Below are 24,334 nucleotides of genomic sequence, written 5' to 3' on the forward strand. Positions count from 1 at the left end.
ATTTTTTTCTTCTGCTCTCCCTCTCTCAAGCTGCCAAATCCCTTCTCTTCCTCTCTGGCTGCTGCCACGCCGCCGCCTCCTCAACGCCCATCTTGACCTCCTTTCAATCCAGGTTCGTTCATGATCATGATCATGATCATCTGTTCTGATTCTCGCTTTATGGTATGCTTTCTTGTTGTTTGGTGATTCAGTGATGCATATGGTGTTATGTTTTGTGTGATTTTGTTCGATGCGCTTTGATTGATTGAGTTTTTTGAGTTTTGATGTTTGTGATGATCTGTTTGTGGGTTTGGGGGGCCCTGTTGTTCTATTTGATTTTGTACTGTCCTTTGATTTTGCTTGTGTTGGATGATTGATGTTGTTGGTGTGATTGGCAGTTCAAGATTTGATGATGAAAACAAGACAATAGAGCTGGTTATTGTGTAAAGGTTTCCCTTTCCTTTTTTTTTTTTCTATCAATTAATGTTTTGATAATGGTCCTTGCAATTTGTGCTTCTGTTATAGTTTAGATTCTTTCAAAAGGAACAGATTGTTTGTGGGCCAAGATTGAAAATGGAACGGAAAATCGTGGTTGAGTAAGAATTTGGTTTTGAAATAAATTTGAGATCTGATATCAATTGGTAGTCATATTTGCAACAAATATAGTGTTTATGGATGCAAGTAGTTTGGTTTATGGGAGATAGACATTTTAGTCTTGCCTTGCTGGTAATTCCTTTCTTTTTTCTAGTCGAGCTTAAGTTTACTATCTCGAGCCAAGCTCAAGCTTATAAGTATGGTCTCAAATCGACTTTGAGCCTGTAGCTAATTCTGTCGAGCTAAGCTCGAATGCTTCAAAGCTCAGCTCGGCTCAATTGCACCCTAGGGATGACTATGATATATATGATATTAATCTTTAATATATTAGATAAAATTTTAATGGTAAAGATTCTAAAAATAGAAAAAGTAATTAATAAACTATGTGAAAATTTTAAATTAAAATTAAATTTTAACTTTTAATATATATATATATATATTATAACCTACCCCTTCATTTTACTTGCAAAATCACAAGTAATTAATCTCTCAAACAAAATTAAAAGAGAGTCATAAGATTACTTTTTTTTTTAAAAAAAAAGATTAACCGCAAACTAATTTCACTGTTGTCCAAAGACTGAAAAAAAAAAACCTATCTACTGCCTTGTTCCAGACCCAAACCCGATTCAAATCGGATCCGGATCCGCTCCAACCTTAAACCTGTCCGAAACCCGATTCAATGGGACCCGAATCCGATTTCTCACGAGACCATGCGGTCCATTCCCTTCCTCTCTCTCTCTCTCGGGCACACACACTCTGCCGAAGCCCTTCTCCCTCGCTAGCTTCCGGCCGGCGGCTGCCTCATCTTGACCTCCATCCAATCCAGGTTCGTTCTTGAATGCCCATCATCATAGTAATCATGATCATCTGTTTTGATTCTCGATTCATTGTATGCTTTCTTGTAGATTGGTGATTCTGTGATGAATATGCTGTTATATTTTGTGTGATTTTTGTATATGCGCTTTGATTGGTGGACTTTTTGAGTTTTGAAGTCTGTAGTGATGTATTTGTGGTTTCTAGGGCTTGATTTTTGTTGTGCTCTGCTTGGTGAGTGAGATTCTCTATTGGTCTGTGTTTGAATGATTGATAGTGCTGAAGTGATGGAAAAGTTCAAGATTTGGAGATTAAACTCAGACAATAGGGCTGGTTATTGTATAAAGCTTTCGCTTTTTCTGTTTACTTCTATCAAATAGTATTCTGGTGATAATTCTTGCAATTTGTGCCTCTTCTGTTACAACTTAGATTCTTTCAAAAAGACAACTATTTTATGGGTTATGATAAAAAAAAAAATGGAGGAAATGATAATTGAGGAGTAAGAGTGTGAAGTTAATGGTTTTGAAATCTAATGTTAATTAGTGCCCATATTTCAGTAGATTTAGGTAGTTTTAGTTTTATGGGAGATAACCCTTTTGGCCTTGCCTGCCACACTGATTTTTTTTTTTTTTTACACTTGATCGAGGGTTTGGTTTTATTTTGTTTTGTTAAGTTTTTGTTAGATTGTGTAGTATTTCTGCACAAATTTCATTACTTAAAGTGCTAAACTAGGCTATCAGTGACAAATTCTATTGGTCTTTGCTGATTCCTTTACTCTTAACACATTAGAAATAGATTTTTTGCCTAGTTGCGTACTTGATATGGACTTGTTCTTATCTGTAAGCCTGAACAGAGATCAAGCTTCTAGGAACTGGATGATGTAACAAGAATTGGCATGGAAACAATGTAGAACAATTATATGGTTGCATGATATGCACACCTGTTTTGTTTTTCAGACATTCCAATGGCATATGGTCTAATCACTGCTCCAGTGCGTCTCCTCAATGTTGGAATAGATGTGGGAGCTAAAAATTCATTCAGTAGACCCGGAGTTCCTCGTAGAAGTTATTTAACCAAGTTCCGTAGTATCAGCGCAGTTGAGGAGAATGAAGGACCGAGGAGATTGGTTGATATCATTCGCATCATTCCTGAAGTCTCAAGAAACTACTTCAAAAGCCGTCCTCGGCGAGCACTCTTTGGTGGGATTTCATTGCTGGGTGGTTTTTATGTTGCACAAACAATATCTCTATCGTTCGGTGCCTTAGGTGTGAATGATGTAATAGCTGCTGTGGTATGTGTTCTCCTCACAGAGTATGCGACTAAGTTTTATTACAGTCGACCCAAGGTAACCTTTCCTCTTGCACTCCTAAACAACTTCAAGATGGGATTCACCTATGGACTTTTTATCGACGCTTTCAAGCTTGCTAGCTAGCATCAGCCTTTTCCATTTATACCGTCATTCAAAAAGCATTAGCATTACACTTCCCTCTAGAGAGAGCTTCATTAATTAGGCACATTGGTCACCTGCTCAACTATAACCACATAAGTGGTGAGTAAATATCTATGTTGTCATGTATTATGCCTTATCCATGGTATCATTGTTAAAAATTTAAGTTCCTTGATATTGATAGAGGTTCATTTTTGATTTCATTCTTCACTTTGGCATCATGTGAAAAGTTACACTTGAGCAAAACTATATTGAAGGATGTAAATTTGGAGTTGACTGTTGCATCATATGCTTAAGATACTCCTAAATGAAGTATAAATTGTCAATGTATTTGTGGAGTTAGCAAGGATAGTTGTACATGTATATGTTGTTGTTTCTCATATGTTTTTCTTGTATGAGTATAGTTGATCATCATTCTTCTAGTATTCAGATCTTAATCATTTTGTAATGTTGATTCAATATTTTCTTTAATGTTCTAAAGCAGCTATTGAAATGTATAAAATGAGTGCATTTCAATCTTTCTCTATTGCTTTGAACTGAAGCACTTTTGAGTAGGTTAATATGTAATTTTTATTTACATTTTTTTTTTCAAATAGTATAATTATATATGTGTATGCTTTGTTGTGAAGATTGCTCTGTGTTCTTCCTCCATCTTTCATATTCTCTCATTCACTTGTCATCATTCTATGTAACCTTTCAGCAGTATCATGCTACAATCAACACGTGAACATGCTTTAGAATTTTTTTTTTAAAGTGATCTTTTGTATTTTTAAAAATAAATATGAATTAGTTTTGTTTTGATAGATTCTTTAGTGGTTGATGAATGACCATTTATTCTAGTATTTTTTTTTTTTTGGCAAATATAAATAAGTCATGTGTCAATATATACACAGATAAGATAAGGATAAGGAGTTAATATCTCAATACATTCGTGTCTTTATTCTGTATGAGTTGAGAGGTTCGAACCTGTTTCTTCAATAGGACACGGACATTTTATACAAAAAAAACCCGATGTAAATAGACCATTTTAGAAATATTAATTGTCATCAATTTTTATTAGTGTATTATAACAGCTTCCATGAAACACATTTCCAAAGTATGTATCTTACAATTCTGAAGCCATGTGCATGGGAAATTGCACTTTTGGTCCTGAAAAAGTTATTTTACCTTTTTGAACCCAATTTAAGTTCAATTTGGTCCTTCAACTATTTCATTGTATTCATTTCTAGTCCTTTAATTTACAACATTGTCTCACAAATTTTAATTTTAAATTCTTAAAAAACAATATTAACTCATGGATTGATTGCTTATCATGATTGAGCTTACGTTTTTCTTAAATAATAATTTTTATATTTACATAGAGGAATTTTTTAATTGGAGTGATCTCATTATTATATTTCATGTTTCATCATTGGGAACGTGATCTAAACTTACATGTAATAATCCAACATACTCAAAATTCTTTGGAGAAATCTATTTCTTCCAATCAGCATCATAATTCAAGGTTTTACTTTTAAAAAGTTATTGTTTTATTATTAACTTGGATTATTAATAAAAACAAAAAAGGCAACCACAAATTAATTATTATATAAAAAAAAAAAACACTTTTGTAGCACATGTTTGGGAATCAGTAATCAATGTATTAATGACCATCAATTGTTTAGCCATTTTCTCCAACACTAACCAATATTAGTTGTTTCTTCTTTTCATATCAGCATATACTTTTTATGAAGCATTTTGGTATCATTTAGTTTCTTTGATGTTTGTTAGCATGATAAATTTATTTCATGAATTGATGCTCATTATTTTATTATTTATTTCATTATTTAGTTGTTTTTGTTAGTTTGTTTTTGTGTGATTTTTAATGTTATAATTATATCTTTGGCTCATCAACTATGCCGGGTATATTTATTCTGTTATCACTAATAAAAAAAAAAAAAAAAACTCTACATGGAAAAATCAATATTTACTATCAATGAAAATTTTAAAAATAATTTTTGAAAAATTATTATTATTATTATTATTATTATTATTTGAGAACATTACTCTATTAATTAGATTTAATTTCTTGCCAACACCCACTAGATTTGTAGATATGTCATTTTATAGTATGATTTTGTATTAGTTTAATTTATTTTTCTAATGTAGGTTCATCTATTTATAGGGGTTTATAACTAAATTTTGTTTTTAATAGGTAAACATTGCGTCTGCGTAAGTTCTCAAAATTACCGTTCACTAAGGATATTTGATGATAGCGGTTAAATTATCATCTAATGACTATTACTATACATGGAACTGTGTAAAATTAATGTTGTTTACTGTGTATAATTGTTTTTTAAAAATTGTTTGGTACTACATGTGTATAGAATAATGGTAGCCGTTGAATGCAAATTCAACTGAAGACGCCACTTTTTTATTCCATTTATAATAAATCTAGTTTTAATGAGTTTTTAGATTGATAATTAGAGATCAAGAGTTAGATCTTATGTTTAGTGTTGCAATTGAGCTCATGGCCGGCAAACAAGAATGCAGGGCCCTTTTGCAATTGGAATGGAATGGGGCCATGCATCCATCCATGGTCACACTCTTTCATTCTTTCACTTTCATTTTTGCTTTTTAAGTTTCTCTTGTCCTCTTTTGGTAGGTTTTCTTATGGCATGGGCTCTCTGCTAACATTTGTCTTCTCTTGTCTCTTCTTTTTTCATACAAATTATATATGTTTATGTATGCATATATAATAATTTTTTTAAGATATTAAATAAATAAATAACATTTAATTAAAGAAAAAAGAATTATTAATAAATTAAAAACTATAAAATATGAGGCGGGAATACAAATTAAGACTAATAGACTCGAAAATCCGTTAATTTTAAAGTGAAGAAGAAATACAACTACAAAATGAGTAACAACAAAAAATGAAAGCCGCAAATAATACTGAAAAATAAAATCTAAAAAATAAAAATAAATATGATAATTAATTAATTTATCCTTTTGCGTAAATTCTAAGAAACTTATAGAACATAATGTCAATTATGGATTTTTCTTTTTCCATTATATATCTTTGTAGTTGCAGGTAAATTAAAATGTGACATTTGTAAGTTTTCATATAACCACCTAAATGTCATTACATATGACTTTTGATCATATCATCACCCATGATTCATGAATATAAAAACATATTCTATGATAGTAAAATTTCAAAGATTCTAGATCTATTTGAAGAGATATAAGAAATAACTTCTAAAAATTATAAAAAAAAAAATAATTGAGGAAAAAAATAAAAAATTAAAAGTTTTAGAATCCCAGTGCAAAAGGAACATATATCTTGATTTAATTAGTAATATCCCAATATTTTAAATGAATTACTAAATATATTTTTATTTAAATATAAAAAATAATAAATAATAGAAATTTTAAAAATAAAATAAATTTTAATCATTTTTATTTAAAAGAAGTGATTATCAGTGAAATATCAAAAACATTCTAGAAGTTGAACAGAACCCAAAATGTTACATAGACGATCGAATTGACCAAAAAACCCAACAAACTCATGAAAGGTTCAACCGAAGCACAGGGGCAATATCGTCCAATAATTAAATAAAAAAAGCAAAACCCACGTGACTCCCACCTGAGCAGTATCCCGTCACCGCCTGGTGAGCGAGTGACTCTAAATACCTCTCATTATCGAGCCCTCACTTCTTCACTGGACTCCTCCTAACCAATGAGAGATCGCCACGTCATCATTCTCTCTGCTACTTAAACCCTCCTTCCCCGCCCTCACGAGAAGAGCTCGGAAAAAGAGAAAGCTATCTCATCGATGAGTTCTTGGGCGGCGACGACGACGGCGACGGCGACGGAGACGGCTGAGGTGCCGGAAGGGTTCGCTCGGGAGGCGATCTTAGCTTGGTATAGAGGGGAGTTCGCGGCGGCGAACGCGATTATCGACGCGCTTTGCCGGCACATCGCTCAAATCTCCGATGACTCGTCAGAGTACGATGCGGTGTTCGCCGCCATCCATCGACGACGGATGAACTGGATCCCTGTGCTTCACATGCAGAAGTACTTCTCCATCGCCGACGTGGCCGCCGAGCTCCACCGCGTCTCGGAGAGGAGACGGCCGTCGGAGGATCCTCTGAAGGATGAGGTTCCGATCTCGGAGAAGGAGGTCGAGAAATCGATGGCTGAGGTTTCTCCGGTGGAGGAATCAGGTGATGATTCCTCCATTGATTCGAAGGTTCCCGAAGACGGTGTTGGTGGTGGTGCCAGCGATCGAGGTGAGTGCGATCTAAATTTTTTTTTTTTTTTAATTTATATTTATTTATACTCTTTGATTTTTGGTTCTCTAGATCCGTTTTTCTTTGATTTTCAAAATATATTATTTTAGTTTAAAATTGTTGTTAATTTTTTTTTTAATATTATGTTATTATTATTATGAGATGGTTGTCTACTTGTCTGGCGGCGGCTGGGGTTTTCTATACGACAAGGGATTGCAAAAGTTTCTCTATAATTTAATAATTTAGTAATTTAATAATTTTGATTTTAGGGTTTAAACCTTTCTATTTTAGTTCACGCGATTTGGTGTCTGTTTGAAAAGCCACGGTCGAAATTTGTTGTACTTTTTTTTGATGGTGAACCTGTGGGACCGGACGTTAATTTGACACGTGTACAAGACCTTTGAATTTGAGGTTGGTACACTGTGTTATTATTATTATTATTATTATTATTGGTTTTTTCATATATGTAAAATTTATAATTCTATTTTTATATTCTTCTAAATTAAAATCTTTGTAGATGGCAATATTGTAATTGGATTAGCTTCGCTCCCATATAGAAGTTTGGTGTTGTCCCATGTGCATATGTTGCCATAAAAATCGTTGTGCGGGAGCGGGTTTAAAACTTAATCTCCGTACTATCGGGTGCGGCTATGCGCTCATTCTTAATTATGATGCTTGTTGCATTTGCCTATAAAAAAAATAAAATTTAAAACTTTGTATATATATGACTTCATACAAAATTTCAGTTTTTTATTACATGAAAAAATGTTCAATTTTACTGATAGAGCTTTGATCTGAAAGTAGTTATAACTTGGGAAAAAAAAGACTTATAATTTCTCTATTTAAGTTATTTTTTATTAGAAATTGAATTGTTGGTATTTCTGCAAAAATATATTAGATGGATTAAAAATAGTTCGATATATGGTGCTTAGTTGTGACTTCCCTCACGTTCCCATCTTATCGAAAAATCAGACACCAAAATAAACACAAAAATTAGAAAGTGACCCTTTTATAATGTTTGTATGTTATGCTCTATCAAAAACACATTAAATATAATGACTTTACTTTCTATTTCACAAAATAGGATTTATCCCAGTTTTACACCTTCCTAGAGTTAGAACAAAATCAATGCACCTTTAAAAAAAAATAAAAATTGAATAATTTATATTAAATAATATATATATATATATATATTATGCCAAAAGACATTGAAATTATTGCTGTTTGGAATATTCTAAAGGTTCCTTTATTCTCTTTTACATTTTCTGTAGTTGATTTAGGAAGCTTAGACTTCTGTTTGAAGCTCCCAAACATCAACCATGTTGAATGAGCTGGATTTTGGGGACCATTAGTGGCTTATGTTTTCGGATGATTTATTAGGGAATCTCATAGTTAATTGAGATTGTGCTTGCTGAGTGGTTGAGATCAAAAGTTATATTCGGTTTTTCATCAGGTCATGATCAGGGTCAAGTCAGGGTCAGGTTATTATTCTCCCATAATTATTGTTCATGTGTCATGAGTTGCGGGTTTCAGTTGGCTTTTGATAGCTTAATTCCATTTCGTTCCGTAGTAGACTACGCTAATGCGAATATAGAACTTTAATTATTCGCTTTGTCATACACATGACATCAACTTTTATTATTCAAATGGGATAAGCTTGAATAATGTTAGTCTTTTGACCTCTAGATACATCTGGATGTCAAATTAATTTATGATCTTCTTAATGGAAACGGCATATAATTTAATTTTCTTTTTGGAGATTTTATTTATTTGATTCTGTTAAGGTTGTGTTTAGTAACCTGGAGTGAATAAAATTAATTAAGTCAATTAGTTCTTGATTGGATTGATAACTATGGTCAGCTAATTATTTAAATTTATTTTTAATTTGTTTGCCAATTAGGATAAAGTAATTGATATTATCTTTACAGAAACCTTGCACCATTTAATGCCAAAATGTTAAAAGCTACCTTGAATTATTATATGTAATATGTATAACTAATAGAATTTTTACACATAAACTCCGAAATCTTGAAATTACATATGTTCCTCCATAAAGTTTTTTTTTTTTTGTATTTATTTTTAAGTGTGTATATATATATATATATATATGTATAAACCTAATAAGTAATTTCAGATATTAGAGAAAGAAATAAAATTTCGGAGTTTTTATAGCTTAATTAATTCACTTTTATTTTTGTTTTCATTTTGTTCTAAATATATTCTAAAATCCATGATACTGTAGGATCACATTGTGGAAAAACTTGTTTAGATGCTAATCAGATACGCTCTGACCCTGAAGTTAGTGCGACACTTCCAGAGAGAATCAAGGTGTCCAAAGGATTTGTATCCAAAGAACAAGTGAAAGGGAGAATGGTGAGTTCCTTCTTGATACTTCTTCCTTAGAAGAACTTTTCATTGATAACTAAATTTGGGAGCAATATTTGCTTGTTTCTCTGGTGTTTTCTGGTGAGGGGAGGGTTATTTTTAACTTTGTTCTGTGATACCTTTTTTTGCAAATTTGATCAGGTTAATATTGTCAAAGGTTTGAAACTTTACAAAGATATATTGACAGATTCAGAGCTGTCGAAGCTTTCTGAATTTGTAAATGAACTTCGTCTTGCAGGTCAAAGGGGAGATCTCTCAGGTATCCTCAATGATTTAATTGCTATGCATTTTGTCATTATTTAAATTTGTATGATATGGTTAATTTAATAATTGAACCAAATTGATATGTATTTGGTTTTGCATCTGCTATGTTTTCTCAGCCGTGATAATTAATTTGTTTGCGATGTAAAAAGCTAATTACCAAAACGAATCTATGAGTGATATTAACTTCTGGTTATATTATAAACTTCTATATAAGCTCGATACTAGGGACAAGTTAATAATGCTAGTAAAATTACTAATCAATGTATTTAAGTATTTTTTTTAATGATAAATTGAAACCCATCTTAATAGCATATCCTTCATGTTTTCATTTTTACTATGTTTTTATATTTGAACATGCAACTGCTTAGTGATAGTCTTCTCTAATTTTAATATTTCATTCATAATTTTCCTTAATATGTATGTCGATATCTTAATTGCTCATCATATATTTAATTTGCCTTGCATGCGGACAACTTGAGTTTCTTCTCAACAAATATCCTTTTTTCTTTTTATTTTTAACAATTCGTATTCTTTATATAATTAGATTCCTCAAATAAACTTTCAACTCACTTATCAACATTAACGGGATAAACATTTCAATGACTATCAATGAGTCCACAATTACATTTGACAAACTAATTTGTATAAATAATACTACTTTTTTAAGGTAGATGTCTGAACTTTCTTGTTACTATATTTGCTTTTAGCCGGTCATATTGTCATCTTTTTCAATAATTCATATTAAACCTTATGGAATAACAAACTTAGACAATGACTTCTTTCTGAAATTATGAATGCCAGAGTATTTTGGGGAATTTACACAAGTTATATCAATATCATTCTGCACTTTAAAAGACTCAAGAGATGCTATTTTGATAAAATTTAAGTAGATCATTTTGGGATATTTATACTTTTACATAATTTCCCATAACAGAACTATGTAGCTCCTGACTTGATATTTGCTAGGTTTTCTTTAACCAACTGCTTTACAAATAGGCTAATTATACTGGTTCTAGTACCATATTAGAGGTAAAACCAAACACATATCATCTGGATTTGTCATGCAATTAAACACAATTACTAAAATCAAATAGAAGATATTAAGAAATCTGAGCTCAACTTAAGGCCTGCTAAGCGCTCCCTAATATTTGACTTTGTGTGCTGGCGTTTCTCTTATCTTAGGGTACAACAAACCTAAATCCTAGCACATTAACGTGGAGGTTGTTGCTCAAATGTCCACCCAAATGACACAGGAAGACCTCAAAGGTGAAAACAACCCAGTGAGCTGCATGCATAGTAAAGAGAGGTCAATGGTCAGATGTATTCCGACAGCTATATATCTAATAGTTAAAACTGCATCACAAAGTGGCAAGTAAAAGTGAAAAGTTCTATAATGAAATCTATAGCCTTATAAGCCCATTAAATGTATTCATTGGTGAAGGTATGGAAAACATGGATTTAGACCCTTGTTTCTTCAGCATATTAAAGTTTAAAAGATCCCAGGCTGATATATTTAAATCTAAATTTTGCTTAATTAATAAAGTGAATGCTATTAGTTATTCCAATAATATTGCACTACTAATCTAGAGTGATAGAGGTGCAGTTATTTATATGGAGATAGCATTATGTACTCTCAGCATTTTTCTATTCCCTTCAAAATAATGATTTATGTTTGAACACACGTTCGACGTCTTTTATTCAGGTGAAACTTTCATTTCCTTCAACAAACAAATGAAGGGGAGCAAAAGAGAAATCATTCAGCTTGGTGTTCCCTTGTTTCAGCCAACCAAAGATGAGGCAGCAAGTAACTTCTTGATTCTCTAAGTCTTTAGTCTTTCACTTGCAATCAATTTCTCAAAGCTCTTGCAGATCTATCTTGAAGCTCACAAGATGTTAAATTTTCTCTTGATAAAACTAATGCTTTAACAACTTTCCAACCACATCAGATTGTTTGCTTCTTTTCCCTTATCCATCCCCTTTGCAAATCAAATGACAGTATATTAAGGTAACTATGTCAATAGTTCCTTTGATTAGTTAACTGTTTTTTCAGCCTTCCTTTGATTAGTGTATCTGGCTCCAATTGTTTATTAAGTAATATATCCATTTAGGATTCAGGATACCTGTTGGTTATCTTATTTCTTTCATCATTTGAGGTCATGGTAGGCACTAGAAAATAAGTTTTTGAAATCCATGAAATAAAAAAAATTTGGTTGCCTGATCAGTTGAACTTTTCAAGAAAAACTTTTCATACATACTAATAGTGCTTTAAATCTAAATTTCATTTATTCTTTTTTGCTTAAAAATGTTTACATTGTTTATGTAGACAATATGGAACCAATTCCTCAAGTCCTACAAACTGTCATCGATCAACTAGTTCAATGGCGTTTGTTACCTGGAAGCAAAAAACCAACAAGTTGCATCATCGACTTCTTTGATGAGGTACATCTTCTATTTATTAGAAATATGAGGATACTAATTTGTATATCTGTATTATATCATGTTACTCTCTATCTTGATATAAAAAAAAAAAAGAAACGACATTACTGTTATTACTTTTATTGTATATTCAGGATGAAAGCTCACAGCCATACTTCAAACCACCACACCTGGATAATCCCATCTCTACTCTTTTGCTCTCTGATACTACAATGGCTTTTGGAAGAGTGCTAACCAGTGATCCGCAAGGAAACTATAAAGGTTCTTTCACTCTCCCAGTGCAACGAGGGTATGTATTTTATTTGACATGTTAAGAGCTAGTGTTTGTTTGGACAAAAAAGAGTTTATCTTAGAAAATATCACAAGAGAACCATCATATCATACAACGGTTATTTTAAAATTAGCGAATTGCAAAATAAATATTCAATAAATTAAAAGTTATTCATCAAAATATTTTCTAAGATGGTCTCGTCATAGAAATTTTATCATATTTGTTTGGGGGCAATGTGAAAACTAGTAAAACTTGTAAACTTTAATAGATTGTCAAGATCTAATACATAGTAAAATCATTCGAAATTCTATGCTTTCTTTTCACGTAGTTAAGCTTATCAAGAACAATTGAAAAAGGAAAAGAAGTAAAACTAGCAAGACTCTAGGTAGGAACCAAAAATCACATCTAGTTAGTTAATTGCAAAGAACTTTGATATGAATTATTACTTCTATAAACTCTCACACCATTGTAAATGCTTTGTGATTGCAATGAAACTTTGATGCAAATGAGATTGATTTGCAGGTCACTCCTGGTGATGCGTGGGAATAGTGCAGACATGGCAAGGCATGTTGTATGTCCATCATCAAACAAAAGAGTCTGCATAACATTCATCAAAGTTAAACCTCCCAACAACCAAACTTGTTCAGATGGTTCTCTTGTTAATGAAGTAAGTCAACCAGGTGGAATCATTGGATATGGTTCCAATATTGGTGGTTCTTTTGCTACATGGGGACCAGTGATCATGCTTGAACCTCCCAAGACACCAAATGGAATTAATATAGTTCCAGGGAGTAATGGAACTGGGGTTTTCTTGCCATGGAGTCCTGGACCAAAGAAATTTGTCAGGCATCTTCCACCTAGAATTCAGAAGAGGCGGCTTCCTTATTTGCCAACTATCATGGTGTGAGTTGTTATTATTATTATTATTATTGTTGTTGTTATTATTGTTATTATTATTTGGGTAATTTATCCTTCTGATGTTGGTTAAGTTGATCTTTGGTTTTGCTCATCTTTTTTGGGATTAGTGATGTTTATATACTATTTAAAAGAAAAAGGAAAAAAAAAATACTTACAAACTTTGCTTGCTTGCTTGAGTGCTAAAAAAAAAACAGAAAAACAAATTTGTTTTTGGAAGTGATATGAAGTGCTTTGTGTTAACTGTGTTATTATTCCATGGTAATCTCTGGATATATGGCTGTGTGCGCTTGAGTTTTTTTTTTTTCTTTGGTACTCATTTTCTAGGGTTTTGTATGCATTTAGGATTAAGCTGGTCACAAGTGAAAATCTATCTTTTGTGTGCCAAGTTACTTGAACTCTGGTTATTTGTGACCCCATATATTGTGTTTTGTTACATGTCCTCTAATTAGTTCAGTTAGTTGGTTCCTCTCTGATATTATGGTCAGATTTAAATTAAGTGCCCACATAGTGGTAATTTTTTTTTTTTTATGAAAATTTCAATTGATTAGATGCATTTGTAAATATAGATGGATATGATTTTCATGGAGGGGTATATAAGCAGAGGTAACTTTTGTTGTATACAAAATTAACTCAATCCTATCCATGTGATTTTAGAGTTGCACTGTAATTTCAATTGATTAGATGCATATGTAAATATAGATGGATATGATTTTCATGGAGGGGTATATAAGCTGAGGTAACTTTTGTTGTACACAAAATTAACTCAATCCTATCCATGTGATTTTAGAGTTGCACTGTAATTTCAGGGGCTGTTTGTTTGCAAGGCTTGGATTGGGAATGGGCCCAATGCTTTGTTTGGTTGGCAGGCTTAGGAATGTGGGAGGAATCTATGAGGAATGAGATGAGGGGAGAGGGTTGATTGGCATTCACCCCAATTGGTTGAGGAATGCCTAATCTGGATGGTGAAATGTCCATTTTACCCTTGACTTTAAAACTTTATCTATATATATAGGAAAAATGTTGAGAACATTGTAAACAAATAATAATGATAACATATTACAAATAAATTAATACTATAAAAATACAACAACAATAATAACAATAAATTAAATTAATTCTAAAATAATAAAAATAAAATGATAACATTGTAACAAAACAACAATATTAATAATGAAGATTGATTGTAAAAATTAATTATAAAAATTAATTATAAAAATAATTATGACAATAATGACAACATATTACAAATAAAATAATATTATTGGCCAATGTATTTATTTATTTAATATTTACTCTATAAAGGCATAAAAGACATTTTGCACATATTTTTTCTATTTACTTTTCTCATTCCCAATAAATTACTCTCCCATACCCTCCAACCAAACACAGTTTTCCTTCCATTCCTAATCCATTCCCCCTTATTTTCATTCCTATCTCATTCCTCCTCAACTTCATTCCTTGCAAACAAACAGCCCCTCAATTGATTAGATGCATATGTAAATATAGATGGATATAATTTTCATGGAGGGCTATATAGGCTGAGATAACTTTTGTGGTATACAATTATCACAATCCTATCCATATGATTTTAGAGTTGCACTGTACATTAGAAAAGCAATGAATGAAATATATCAACCTACTGTTCAAAACTTAGGAGAGGTTTTTTTTGTTTGAATTCATTTTGAGAGAGGAACTATTGAAACTGACTTAATTAGCAATTTAAATAAATGTTTTAGTAGGTATTTTTTTTTTTTGACTAAAAATAAATTATATTAATATTAATAATTTCTTTACACCTTAAAAAAATATTAATAATTTCTTTCAATTATTAACTAATTGTAATTATTTTTAAAAATAAATAAATCTAATGAAAAAAAAAGGTTATGATATCACCCAGACTGGTGGAATAGTAGCATCATTTCAAAATTGGGTTTCTTTCATTAGTTGTATTTATTTATTTGTACTTCTTTGAGAACAAATCTTGGATCAAAATATTTGTATGACTTTAAAATCAGCTTAGTCCGTTAAACAAGCACCAAGTCTTTTAGACAAATAATAATAATAATAAAATAAATAAAATTTAATTAACTAGCTCTGAAATCTGCAATAGGGACCAGCCGAAAAGAAAGAAAAGAGAACGTAATAATTAATTAATTAGGTTTAAGTTTCATTTATTCATGAATGTTTCTTCAACCACACAAACAACCACAAACTTTTTTCGTATAAAAGACTTCCAAAGTACAAAGGAGAGTCTCAGATGGCTGGTAGGTACATAAATGAGTAATAAGAATCTTAAAAACAAGAAACACCAAAATGACAAATGAATCTATGCAAATAATTTGTCATTGAAAACGTATACAATTTAGATTACAATCAGCCAAAATTCCACAAATCAAGAACAACCTGATTGTTAGCAAATAGCAATGCACTTAAGGGGGGAGAAGCTAGGAAGATTGAATGGATTTCTCCGAAAGGGGAAGCGCATACAAATATAATTCATGATAACAGTCAGAACATTTGTGTCACAGCTATCAACATAGCCCTAAAATTCATGATAACTACTAAGCTTTGATGCATAGAACTTCCAACAATATAGCCTTGATAGATAATAAGTATGTTGTCAGTGAGGCAGTGAACATAGGGCCAATGGAATCCAACAAGCATGTTTCTATAAAGCTAGATATACATTTCTTTTCATTATATCGGCCTTGATATAAGTCTAACAAATAACTACTGGACTTGAGAGGGCTAAGAAGTTAGAATTTCAATCTTCAATCATTGGGAAATTCCAGCTAACTCACCTATACAAATACAAGTTTATAAAGTGTGTTTCCATTTCTACTAATCACGCTCACGAAGAAATTCTCAATGCTTAGGGTATTATTGAACTGAAATAAAGTTCAAGTTTTTTGAGTCCTCCAATACACACATGGTTGATGCTAATTTTCTACGTGACACCTCCAAGCTTGAGAAGTCACCAGAAGTTGAATTTCTTTTTTACCAAATTCTCATTAAACCTGCAAGAGACTTCCCACAGGCAGAGGTTGCAAAACTTGATTCTAATCAAGTGTAATATATTTTTCTTAGGTTTAAGACATAACAACACCATCAGCAGGAATTGCAGGTCTAAGAACACATTCTGCGTCAAATAGCACCAAAATTCTTGAGATAACTGAACAAGACAATAGAAGCTCAGTTCCAACAAATTGATATGAACTAATTTGTAGAACAATGTGATAAAATTGAATAAAACACCCGTGAAAGAAAGAGTGATGAGTGTTAAGGACAGTTTAAACCCTTTAAACACTTGTAGTTTGCAAGACAAGATCATGGAATTATTGAACTGCTTGCACTTTAAGAAAACCTAGATATACAACGCATGTATTTACATCAACGTAAATGACAAGATGACATGCAATCATTATTGAAATGAAATCACAAACTTGAGAGGTGAGATAATTCCAATAAATAAACAGAATGCAGTAAATTTCATAAACCAAACTTTATATACCTATAGAGTTAAGCCTTGACCGGTCCATCATCATCATCATCATCATCTTCGATATCCCAACTGAGATCATCGTCATCTTCAGCAACATTGAGTCTCTTTCTCAGGTCCACCTTGTTAGGATTCTCAACACCAGAACTACTAACCTTCTTATCATCATGCTCTCCAAGATCCTCAATTTCATCCCATTCAAGATCCACTTCTTCTTGCTTAGATGCTTGCTTCGACAAGTGCGGAGTAGTTTCAAGAGCCATGGGGGGCACTTGATCATCTCCAGGCTTTGCTTCATTGATTACTGATAAAGCATTGTCCACAACTTCCAAATTCTCATCTTTAGACACTTGCAAAGGTTTGTTCTCCTCTGAGGGCTCCAATTTTTCCACAATTTCCTTCTTTTCTTCTTCATGATCCAATTCTTTTTCAACAATTCCATTCTTTTCTTCTCCATGATCCAATTCTTTTTCAACAATTCCATTCTTTTCTTCTCCATGATCCAATTCTTTTTCAACAATTTCCTTCTTTTCTTCATCTTTTACTTGAATTCCCTTCTCCTCCTCCTTCTTCTCCTCCTCCTCCTCCTCATCATCATCATCAACCTCCCAGCTCAAAAACTCCTCATCTTCCTCCCTTGAGATCACTCTCTTCACAAGACTAGCCCTCGCATCCTCTGCAAGCTTGAGCTTATGAACCCTATAAAAATATCTACTCCAAAACGTATCGAAATCCACAACACTGGGAACCAACTTCTCTACAAACCCTTCCAATTGACTACTCTCATACAGCAAACCCTCAATCTCATCCCCCTTCTCCTCCAACCTGAAGCCCTCCTTCCATTTCTTGAACTCATCCCCATCCTCCGGCTCCTCCGTAAAAGTCGCCGGATCCGCTTGGATTGCAAGCACCTGTGCCTCAAATCTACTGTACCTCTTCGAAGAAGTGTTTGCCTGCGACGAGGAATCGGAAGGATCTCCATCGACAGTGAGAAGAGCCTCCTTACCGTGAGAGATGATCTCGGCGGTGCCCCGAAACACGGAGGTTCCTAGATCGTCAATGGCTTGGCCAACGGACTCAAGGGACTCCTGCGCGACGGAAGCACCAGCCTCGAGGGATCCAGGGAGGTCCTTGACGGCGCGAGCGGCAGCTTCCCGGAAGGCCGCCGTCTCCTTCTTGAGGCCGGACCCGAACTCTTCGAGATCTCGCCGGTACGTCTGGATCACGGACTCGGATTTGGTGGATATCGTCTTGATAAGCCCATCGAAACTCCACCCGCCACTGCCTCCGGCCGGGGCCTCGCCGGAGGGTTCATCTTCGGTGGGATCTTGGCCGGGATCGGGATCGGAGAAGACGGATTTGAAGAAGTTCATGACCAGAGATTAGGGTTTCAAGAAGAAGACGAAGAGAGAAACGAGTCGGTGATTGAAGACAATGGAGAACTGAGAACGAGAAAGGGATATATATAAAGTTAGTTTTGTTTTTTCAAATAACCCCCTCAATTTTTATGTATTTATTTACATGTTTAGTATTTCTTGTGTATAATTGCAAACATCTCCCTGCCATATTTTATTTGCTATATAGTCCCTGAATGTTTTTTATTAGATGAGTGACTAGATAACTGAGAAAGATTAATGCATGCACAAATAATCCCTGTAGAAGCAGGACCTATGCATATATATAGAAAGTAGGCCCATTCGTATATAATTATTATTTATATTTTTAAAGATATGTCATCATCTGTAATTTGAATTTTTTTTATTTATAAAAAATTTTTAACAGAAACTTGAATACTAATAAACCATTTGGTTATTGGTTATGACAATTTAATATTTATTTTGAAAAGGAAATATATCTTGCTTAAAAATAGTTTTATTTTCAAACAACTCCTCCACAATGTACATAAATTGTGAAGGGGCTCCACGTAATATTTGATTTGCTATTTAGTCCTTAATATTTTATTTTTATTTTAGAAGAAGGTGATATGGTTGGTTTTTTTATTTTCAAAAAACCCTTCAGTATTTATCTATTTATTTATAGTCATTATTTGTTTTAATCGGTAAATTATAAAAATATTTTTTGGACTCTTAAATTATATAAATTTATTTGTGTTTGACCATTTTATTTAATATAACAATTGACGTAATAATATGTGTCATTTTTTTTTGTGAGTTAATGTAAGAGATATTTAAATAAAGAATTAAAAAAAAAAACAGATTGGATTAAAGCAACAATTTAATGTATTACACAAACCCAATAGATATGTATGAAATTATAAATTGCTCAACATGATTAACATACCAATATATTGATATTTGAAACAAATGCATGGAGTTAATATTTTAAATTTTTAATCCACATGTATTCTAAAGTTCAAACTCATCTTCTAAGTAAAATATTTACCTTATGATTTGATGTAATATAAAAAAATTTGTTGATAATAATTAGTTTTTTTAATTGAAATAGCCCTTAAAAATTTGCATATTTATCTATACAGACATGTATTGTTTGATCACAATTACGTGTAGTTTTTTTTTATTTTTATTTTTTGCTTATCCCATAAAAATAAATCAGACCTTTATTAAAACTAATTTTGTTTGCATGCTATTATAAATCAATATTATTTATGTATATCTGTCTCAAGGACCAAAAGAGAAGTCAAACTTGAGAGAATCAATGATAAATATATATATGTTCATATACTTTTGGTGTTTATCCATTTAAGTACATAACTAAATAAATGTTTTTCATAAAGTTATATATTAAAAATAGCTCACTTTTTAGAGAAAGAATTGCTTTTGGTTTCACATAACCCTTCAATATCTACATATTTATTAAGTTAAGAAAAAAAAGTGTTATTTCACAACATAAATAAAAAGATCAAGAGGGGTTTTAAGCAATATAAAAGGATGGTCTCTAGAATCCAAATATTAACATATCACAAGGGTTTATGTGTAAAAATGAGAAACTCAAACCCTTGAATATGCTTAAGTGTGAAGTAATAATAGTAATTGAGATTAAACTATAAAACAGGCAATCTAAAGATAGATAATGAAGTTTAGAAGTTTTAAGTTGCAAGTAATGTCCTACTTGCATTAAGGACATGGCATGTCTGTCAAGTTATTAATTATTCCTCCATTAATTTAGAGCCAAAGCTAATTGAACTTAAAATATTAAAATTTTTGGATATGAAGACATTTTTTTATGGTTTATTTTTTTTTCATTTATCTCCACATTATATTTTTATTACTATGTTATACTTCATGTTCTAATCTTTAATAAAACACACTGAATAATTACTCCTTGGGTAGTATCAAAATATGTTAGACATCCTTTATTAGAATGACTTTAATCTTGATTCCAATTTAAAATTTTCCTAATTAAATAGCAAAAGAGAAGGTAGGCAAGAGGCAAAAAATAGTTTTTTTTTTAAAAAAAATATTAAGTTTGGTATATAAGCAAATATCAACTTTACAATAGTACATTACTCTTGTCCAGATTAACTATTTCACAAAAAAGTAAAAAAAAATTAATTAAAAAATTCATAAGTATTTAATTTACATTCCCCATTTTTACCAGATAAGGGTAAAACAAATTGATAAAATTAAATTTAAAAATTAATATTTAAATTAAGTATGTAGATAGATAATTTGGAACATATAAAACTTTTAAAAATAGACTTGAAATGGAATGGCGGGATTAATAATTATCTCCTTTTGAAGGAGGTTATACAAATCATTCTCTCTTTAATTTTTATAATATTAAATTTATATATTTCCTAAAAAACCTTACCTCTAGGTACCTAGCAAAAATTTATAAGCATTATATATATATATATATATAGTTTAAGTCATCTGCATCTGTACGTAAATAACTGTTCACTAAATATGTTTATTCACAACTGTTAGATGATTATTTAAAAAGCTGTTGTTCATATAAATACTGTACAGATTGTGCATAATTACTATATAATATTGTATAACATTATCTAACACTATTTAAAACTATTTATGAATGAATCATAACGGTTGGATATTGTGAACATAATTAGATTTCAAATACAGAGACGTTGCTAGATGATAGGTCCTCATACATATATATATATATATATAAAGTTCATTTTTTGAAAAATTGAAAGGAACATACCTTGTTATTAAAAACATACTTCACACAACCCTGCACTTAACATTTTATAATGTGCAGTGTATGTTTATCGTTCAAGAATTAAGATTAAAAATGACACATTCCGATAAATAAAATTCCCCAAATGTGAGGACTTTAAAGATAAGTTACTTAGAGGGACTAATAGAGAAGAAGAAAAAAACCTTTTATCAGGGGTTAATAGTTAATTACCCCTTTCATAAAACATAACATTTTATTTAAATCATTGTGACTACATACCTTTTAAATCACATTAAAAACATAAAAAATCTCGGACAAAGAATTTCACTAAAATGCAAAATTAATCAATGAACCAATTAGAAACAATAAAGAATTTTATCAAGCAAAAACAAGATTTATGTAGGAAAAAAGAGAACTATGAAATGGAATTAGGTGACGATGACATACTTTCGATTTCCTGTATTATTAGATCTCTCTCCTCCTCAAGTTGTTGCTCATCTTCACCACCTTGAAAAATCAAACACAAAAACAAAAAGTGAAAATCAAAATTACATTCATTCATCAACTGATATCATTTGAGAAACAAACGAAGTAACATTTGTCGATGAATCACAAAGTTAAAAAAAATATAACTGCACGAGTTTGATTCAAACAAGATAAAGACTTGACATTACATATTATTTGTACCAAGGATCACAGAATTTATGAGATCATTTGAATAAGAGTATGTTTTGAAGAACAGATTCATTTTAAGGAATGGATTAGTTATATAATTATCGAAGAGCATCACAGTGATGCACAAGTTGGTAATATGAGATTCACCTTTGCTTGTTGGAAGATTAGAAAGACGCATCACCAAAATGTCACGATTCTTTAACAAGGTATCAATTACCTCTTGTGGTTTATTCGGGTTAGCTACGAATACCTGCCATAAGCAGAAAAAATAAGTCGAAAGAAATAGTGGAGAGAATACTAGAATGTATTAGAGTAACTAATAGTTGATTCTCAACTACCAGTTAGTCGTAAAATTGGGATCAGAAAAAAGGGTACGAGGATGCACAAAGTCAAATATTATGTGCGTAATGTAAAACGGTCATTATACATACAAATGTATATACTCGCAAGCATTAATAAAAAAAATATTTTATTTATAATTGATAAAATTATCTGTCATACTAGAATTATGTTCAAAAGCATTCATTTGCTTAACAAGAATTATGGTATTAGTCTATAAGAGTTGGTTTGTTTAGTTAATTTGTAACATGACTAGATAAAAGATTAATAAGCATCAAGAAATAAATTATTAATATAAACTTTTTGATTGAATAGATCACATGTAGTATGTGCTTGAGTTTTGCATCTTATACATGATATTGTTGATATTACCCCTCAGAGGCCAATTACATGGACTTGCTTTTGAGAAGCTTAATTGAAAATGATGAGTGATTACAAGGGGCAACCATACAAGATGACCTCACATTAGTTACAGCTCAGATTTTCAATCATTTTGTTAGATATCACCTTTATATATTATTCCAGGAAAATCATAAATCAAAGATGGTCAAAAAGTTTTTTGTCAAGGTTGTCAAGTGGGATGTATCACTCCTACATGCTTTGTAATCTTAATTTAATTATTCTTCAGAAAAGTTGCAGTAATCTCCCCAGAGAATCTCACAAAGAAACATGCGCATAACAAAACACAACAGAAAGTGTTCGAACAAACAACTGTACCTTAAAAACATGGAAGGCTGATCTCTGAATATTTTTGCTTGAATCCTACATATGAGTAAATATGTTAAAGCCGGAAAACAATAAGCTCAGCATACAAACAACAATGTATACTAATTAGCAAACAGAAATAATTTCTCCAAACAAAGAGAAGACAATTTTAAGTGGCAACATAGAATTCCAGCGAGCTAATAATATATTGTTCTATAGAAGACATGTTGAGATGGACGAAATACAATATAACTATCATGCCAGGTGTTGTGGTATACACGTGAACGTTAATAGTAAGCCTGCAAAATAGCCAACAAAGACAACCCATATATATATATTGCATGAAGTATATATACACACCCATATAGAGTTGGCATGATAAGATCATAAAAAGCAATAGAAGCAAAAGAAGAGGTAATAATACCTGTAATAATTCCATCATAATTTTTAGATATCGGACTTCCAGAATATATCGCTTCATAATATGCGTATTTGGAGACTCTAAAAGAAGATCTGAAAGAAACTGAAATACAAAAGATCTTTGTTGATTTGCTAATAAGTGCAAGAAACCCTAAGAGTGGACAGTTTGCACTAGTACCTTCAAGGATTGCCTTCTTGTCACATAGTTTGCCGATGTCAATAGCTTTTCGTAGCGATCAAAGAACTGGAACCACATCCCTAAACCAGATGAGTTGCATGAAATATATAAAGAAAATTATAACTGGAAAAAGGCAAAATTCAATGTGAAAATCCAAAATGGGAGAACAACCACAAATGGAAATTCACTTATGGCACAACACCAACAAAATTATTTGCCGACCTGTTCAAAATTGGAACTCAGAAATTGAGAAACCGCATTTTCATGTCTAGTAAGCAAGTCCTGTCAAATATTCCCAAGTAATAAGCACAAATACAATTTCCAAACAGATATCATCTACAATTTCCAAGATAAGAAAATATAAAGGAACAAAAAGTTCAGGAAATCCATAACTAACCTTAAAAGTAGCAAGAGCATCGGAGGCAATATCGAAGTTTGGGAGTTCTACATATGTGAAGAACAATTCAAAGCTAGTTGATTCCAGAATATATCTGCAATATGGAGAATGATATTATATGGTACAACATTATGTAACATAATGAATATAATATTAATTTGTAAAATCTAGTCAAAACTAGCTGACAGACCATAATCTCTGCGAATGATCCATAGGATATATGCATAGGAAAAATCAATACTCATTTGCCGCAATATTATGTAACATAGGGAATATAAGGTCAATTTGTGAATCAACTATTGGATTTTGCTAGTTATGGGGTTACACAGCAGCCTAACAAAATGAGTGAAAAATTCCAAACCTCATCGTAGAAAATCACATGTTCAGGAAATGTCATAGTTGCTAAAAGGCTTCTAATCAAGCCATGTTAACATACACATATGAGATCAGGCATAAAGCTTCTAAGCACAGCATGTATTGGAACAGAAAAAAGTAGTAAAGATGAATACTTCCATGATGATATTGAACTTGGTTCATTCACATTTGAGCTCGGCTCAACTCAAACTTAGACCATGCTTGGTTGTGATGTAAGATTCCCTTTTGTTGAGATGGGATTTA

At 31.7% G+C, this 24,334-nt stretch overlaps 4 protein-coding genes across 9 annotated transcripts in view; 2 read left to right on the forward strand and 2 right to left on the reverse strand.

Moving 5' to 3' along the window:
• On the forward strand, nt 1–3,258 carry LOC120272964 (uncharacterized protein ycf20). 3 transcript variants are annotated; one of them, XM_039279598.1, is made up of 4 exons: nt 7–112; nt 378–428; nt 1,187–1,399; nt 2,343–3,258. In XM_039279598.1, exon 4 carries the CDS (start codon nt 2,351–2,353, stop codon nt 2,816–2,818), a length of 468 nt encoding a protein of 155 aa, XP_039135532.1. In that variant the 5' UTR covers nt 7–112; nt 378–428; nt 1,187–1,399; nt 2,343–2,350; the 3' UTR covers nt 2,819–3,258. The 3 variants fall into 3 exon arrangements, with proteins under 3 accessions (XP_039135531.1, XP_039135532.1, XP_039135533.1); XM_039279599.1 differs by lacking the exon at nt 378–428; XM_039279597.1 differs by lacking the exons at nt 378–428; nt 1,187–1,399 and having other exon boundaries at nt 1–112.
• A 3,349-nt stretch (nt 3,259–6,607) lies between these two features.
• On the forward strand, nt 6,608–13,451 carry LOC120273492 (RNA demethylase ALKBH10B-like). The gene is made up of 7 exons (XM_039280119.1): nt 6,608–7,107; nt 9,350–9,480; nt 9,634–9,751; nt 11,459–11,560; nt 12,080–12,195; nt 12,327–12,481; nt 12,986–13,451. Exons 1-7 carry the CDS (start codon nt 6,651–6,653, stop codon nt 13,368–13,370), a joined length of 1,464 nt encoding a protein of 487 aa, XP_039136053.1. The 5' UTR covers nt 6,608–6,650; the 3' UTR covers nt 13,371–13,451.
• On the reverse strand, nt 11,023–18,310 carry LOC120273493 (BSD domain-containing protein C22A12.14c). Of its 3 annotated transcripts, none has more exons than XM_039280122.1 (2): nt 16,893–18,310; nt 11,023–11,041 (listed from the first exon to the last, which is right to left on the reverse strand). In XM_039280122.1, the coding sequence occupies exon 1, from the start codon at nt 18,251–18,253 to the stop codon at nt 16,901–16,903; it is 1,353 nt and encodes a 450-aa protein (XP_039136056.1). In that variant the 5' UTR covers nt 18,254–18,310; the 3' UTR covers nt 11,023–11,041; nt 16,893–16,900. The 3 variants fall into 3 exon arrangements, with proteins under 3 accessions (XP_039136056.1, XP_039136055.1, XP_039136054.1); XM_039280121.1 differs by lacking the exon at nt 11,023–11,041 and adding an exon at nt 15,771–16,520; XM_039280120.1 differs by lacking the exon at nt 11,023–11,041 and adding an exon at nt 15,771–16,553.
• A 2,935-nt stretch (nt 18,311–21,245) lies between these two features.
• LOC120273901 (calcium-binding protein 39-like) overlaps nt 21,246–24,334 on the reverse strand; it is a 30,679-nt gene continuing 27,590 nt past the window's right edge. For both annotated transcript variants that reach the window (XM_039280641.1, XM_039280642.1), the window contains exons 5-11: nt 23,717–23,810; nt 23,542–23,601; nt 23,320–23,385; nt 23,146–23,244; nt 22,734–22,778; nt 21,825–21,927; nt 21,246–21,509 (exon numbers count right to left, since the gene is read on the reverse strand). In XM_039280641.1, the coding sequence (XP_039136575.1) occupies nt 21,418–21,509; nt 21,825–21,927; nt 22,734–22,778; nt 23,146–23,244; nt 23,320–23,385; nt 23,542–23,601; nt 23,717–23,810 (559 nt within the window). In that variant the 3' untranslated portion in view covers nt 21,246–21,417. The remainder of the gene's footprint in view (nt 21,510–21,824; nt 21,928–22,733; nt 22,779–23,145; nt 23,245–23,319; nt 23,386–23,541; nt 23,602–23,716; nt 23,811–24,334) is intronic.

The sequence above is a fragment of the Dioscorea cayenensis genome, chromosome 12, assembly GCF_009730915.1.
Source record: "Dioscorea cayenensis subsp. rotundata cultivar TDr96_F1 chromosome 12, TDr96_F1_v2_PseudoChromosome.rev07_lg8_w22 25.fasta, whole genome shotgun sequence".
Taxonomy (NCBI): Eukaryota; Viridiplantae; Streptophyta; class Magnoliopsida; order Dioscoreales; family Dioscoreaceae; genus Dioscorea; species Dioscorea cayenensis.

Coding starts and splice junctions, on each gene's coding strand:
- LOC120272964 (XM_039279597.1), top strand. CDS start 2,351: ATGGCATATGGTCTAATCACTGCTCCAGTGCGTCTCCTCAATGTTGGA.
- LOC120273493 (XM_039280122.1), bottom strand. CDS start 18,253: ATGAACTTCTTCAAATCCGTCTTCTCCGATCCCGATCCCGGCCAAGAT.
- LOC120273492 (XM_039280119.1), top strand. CDS start 6,651: ATGAGTTCTTGGGCGGCGACGACGACGGCGACGGCGACGGAGACGGCT. Junction 9,481..9,633: donor AACAAGTGAAAGGGAGAATG/GTGAGTTCCTTC, acceptor AAATTTGATCAG/GTTAATATTGTCAAAGGTTT. Junction 12,196..12,326: donor TCATCGACTTCTTTGATGAG/GTACATCTTCTA, acceptor TTGTATATTCAG/GATGAAAGCTCACAGCCATA.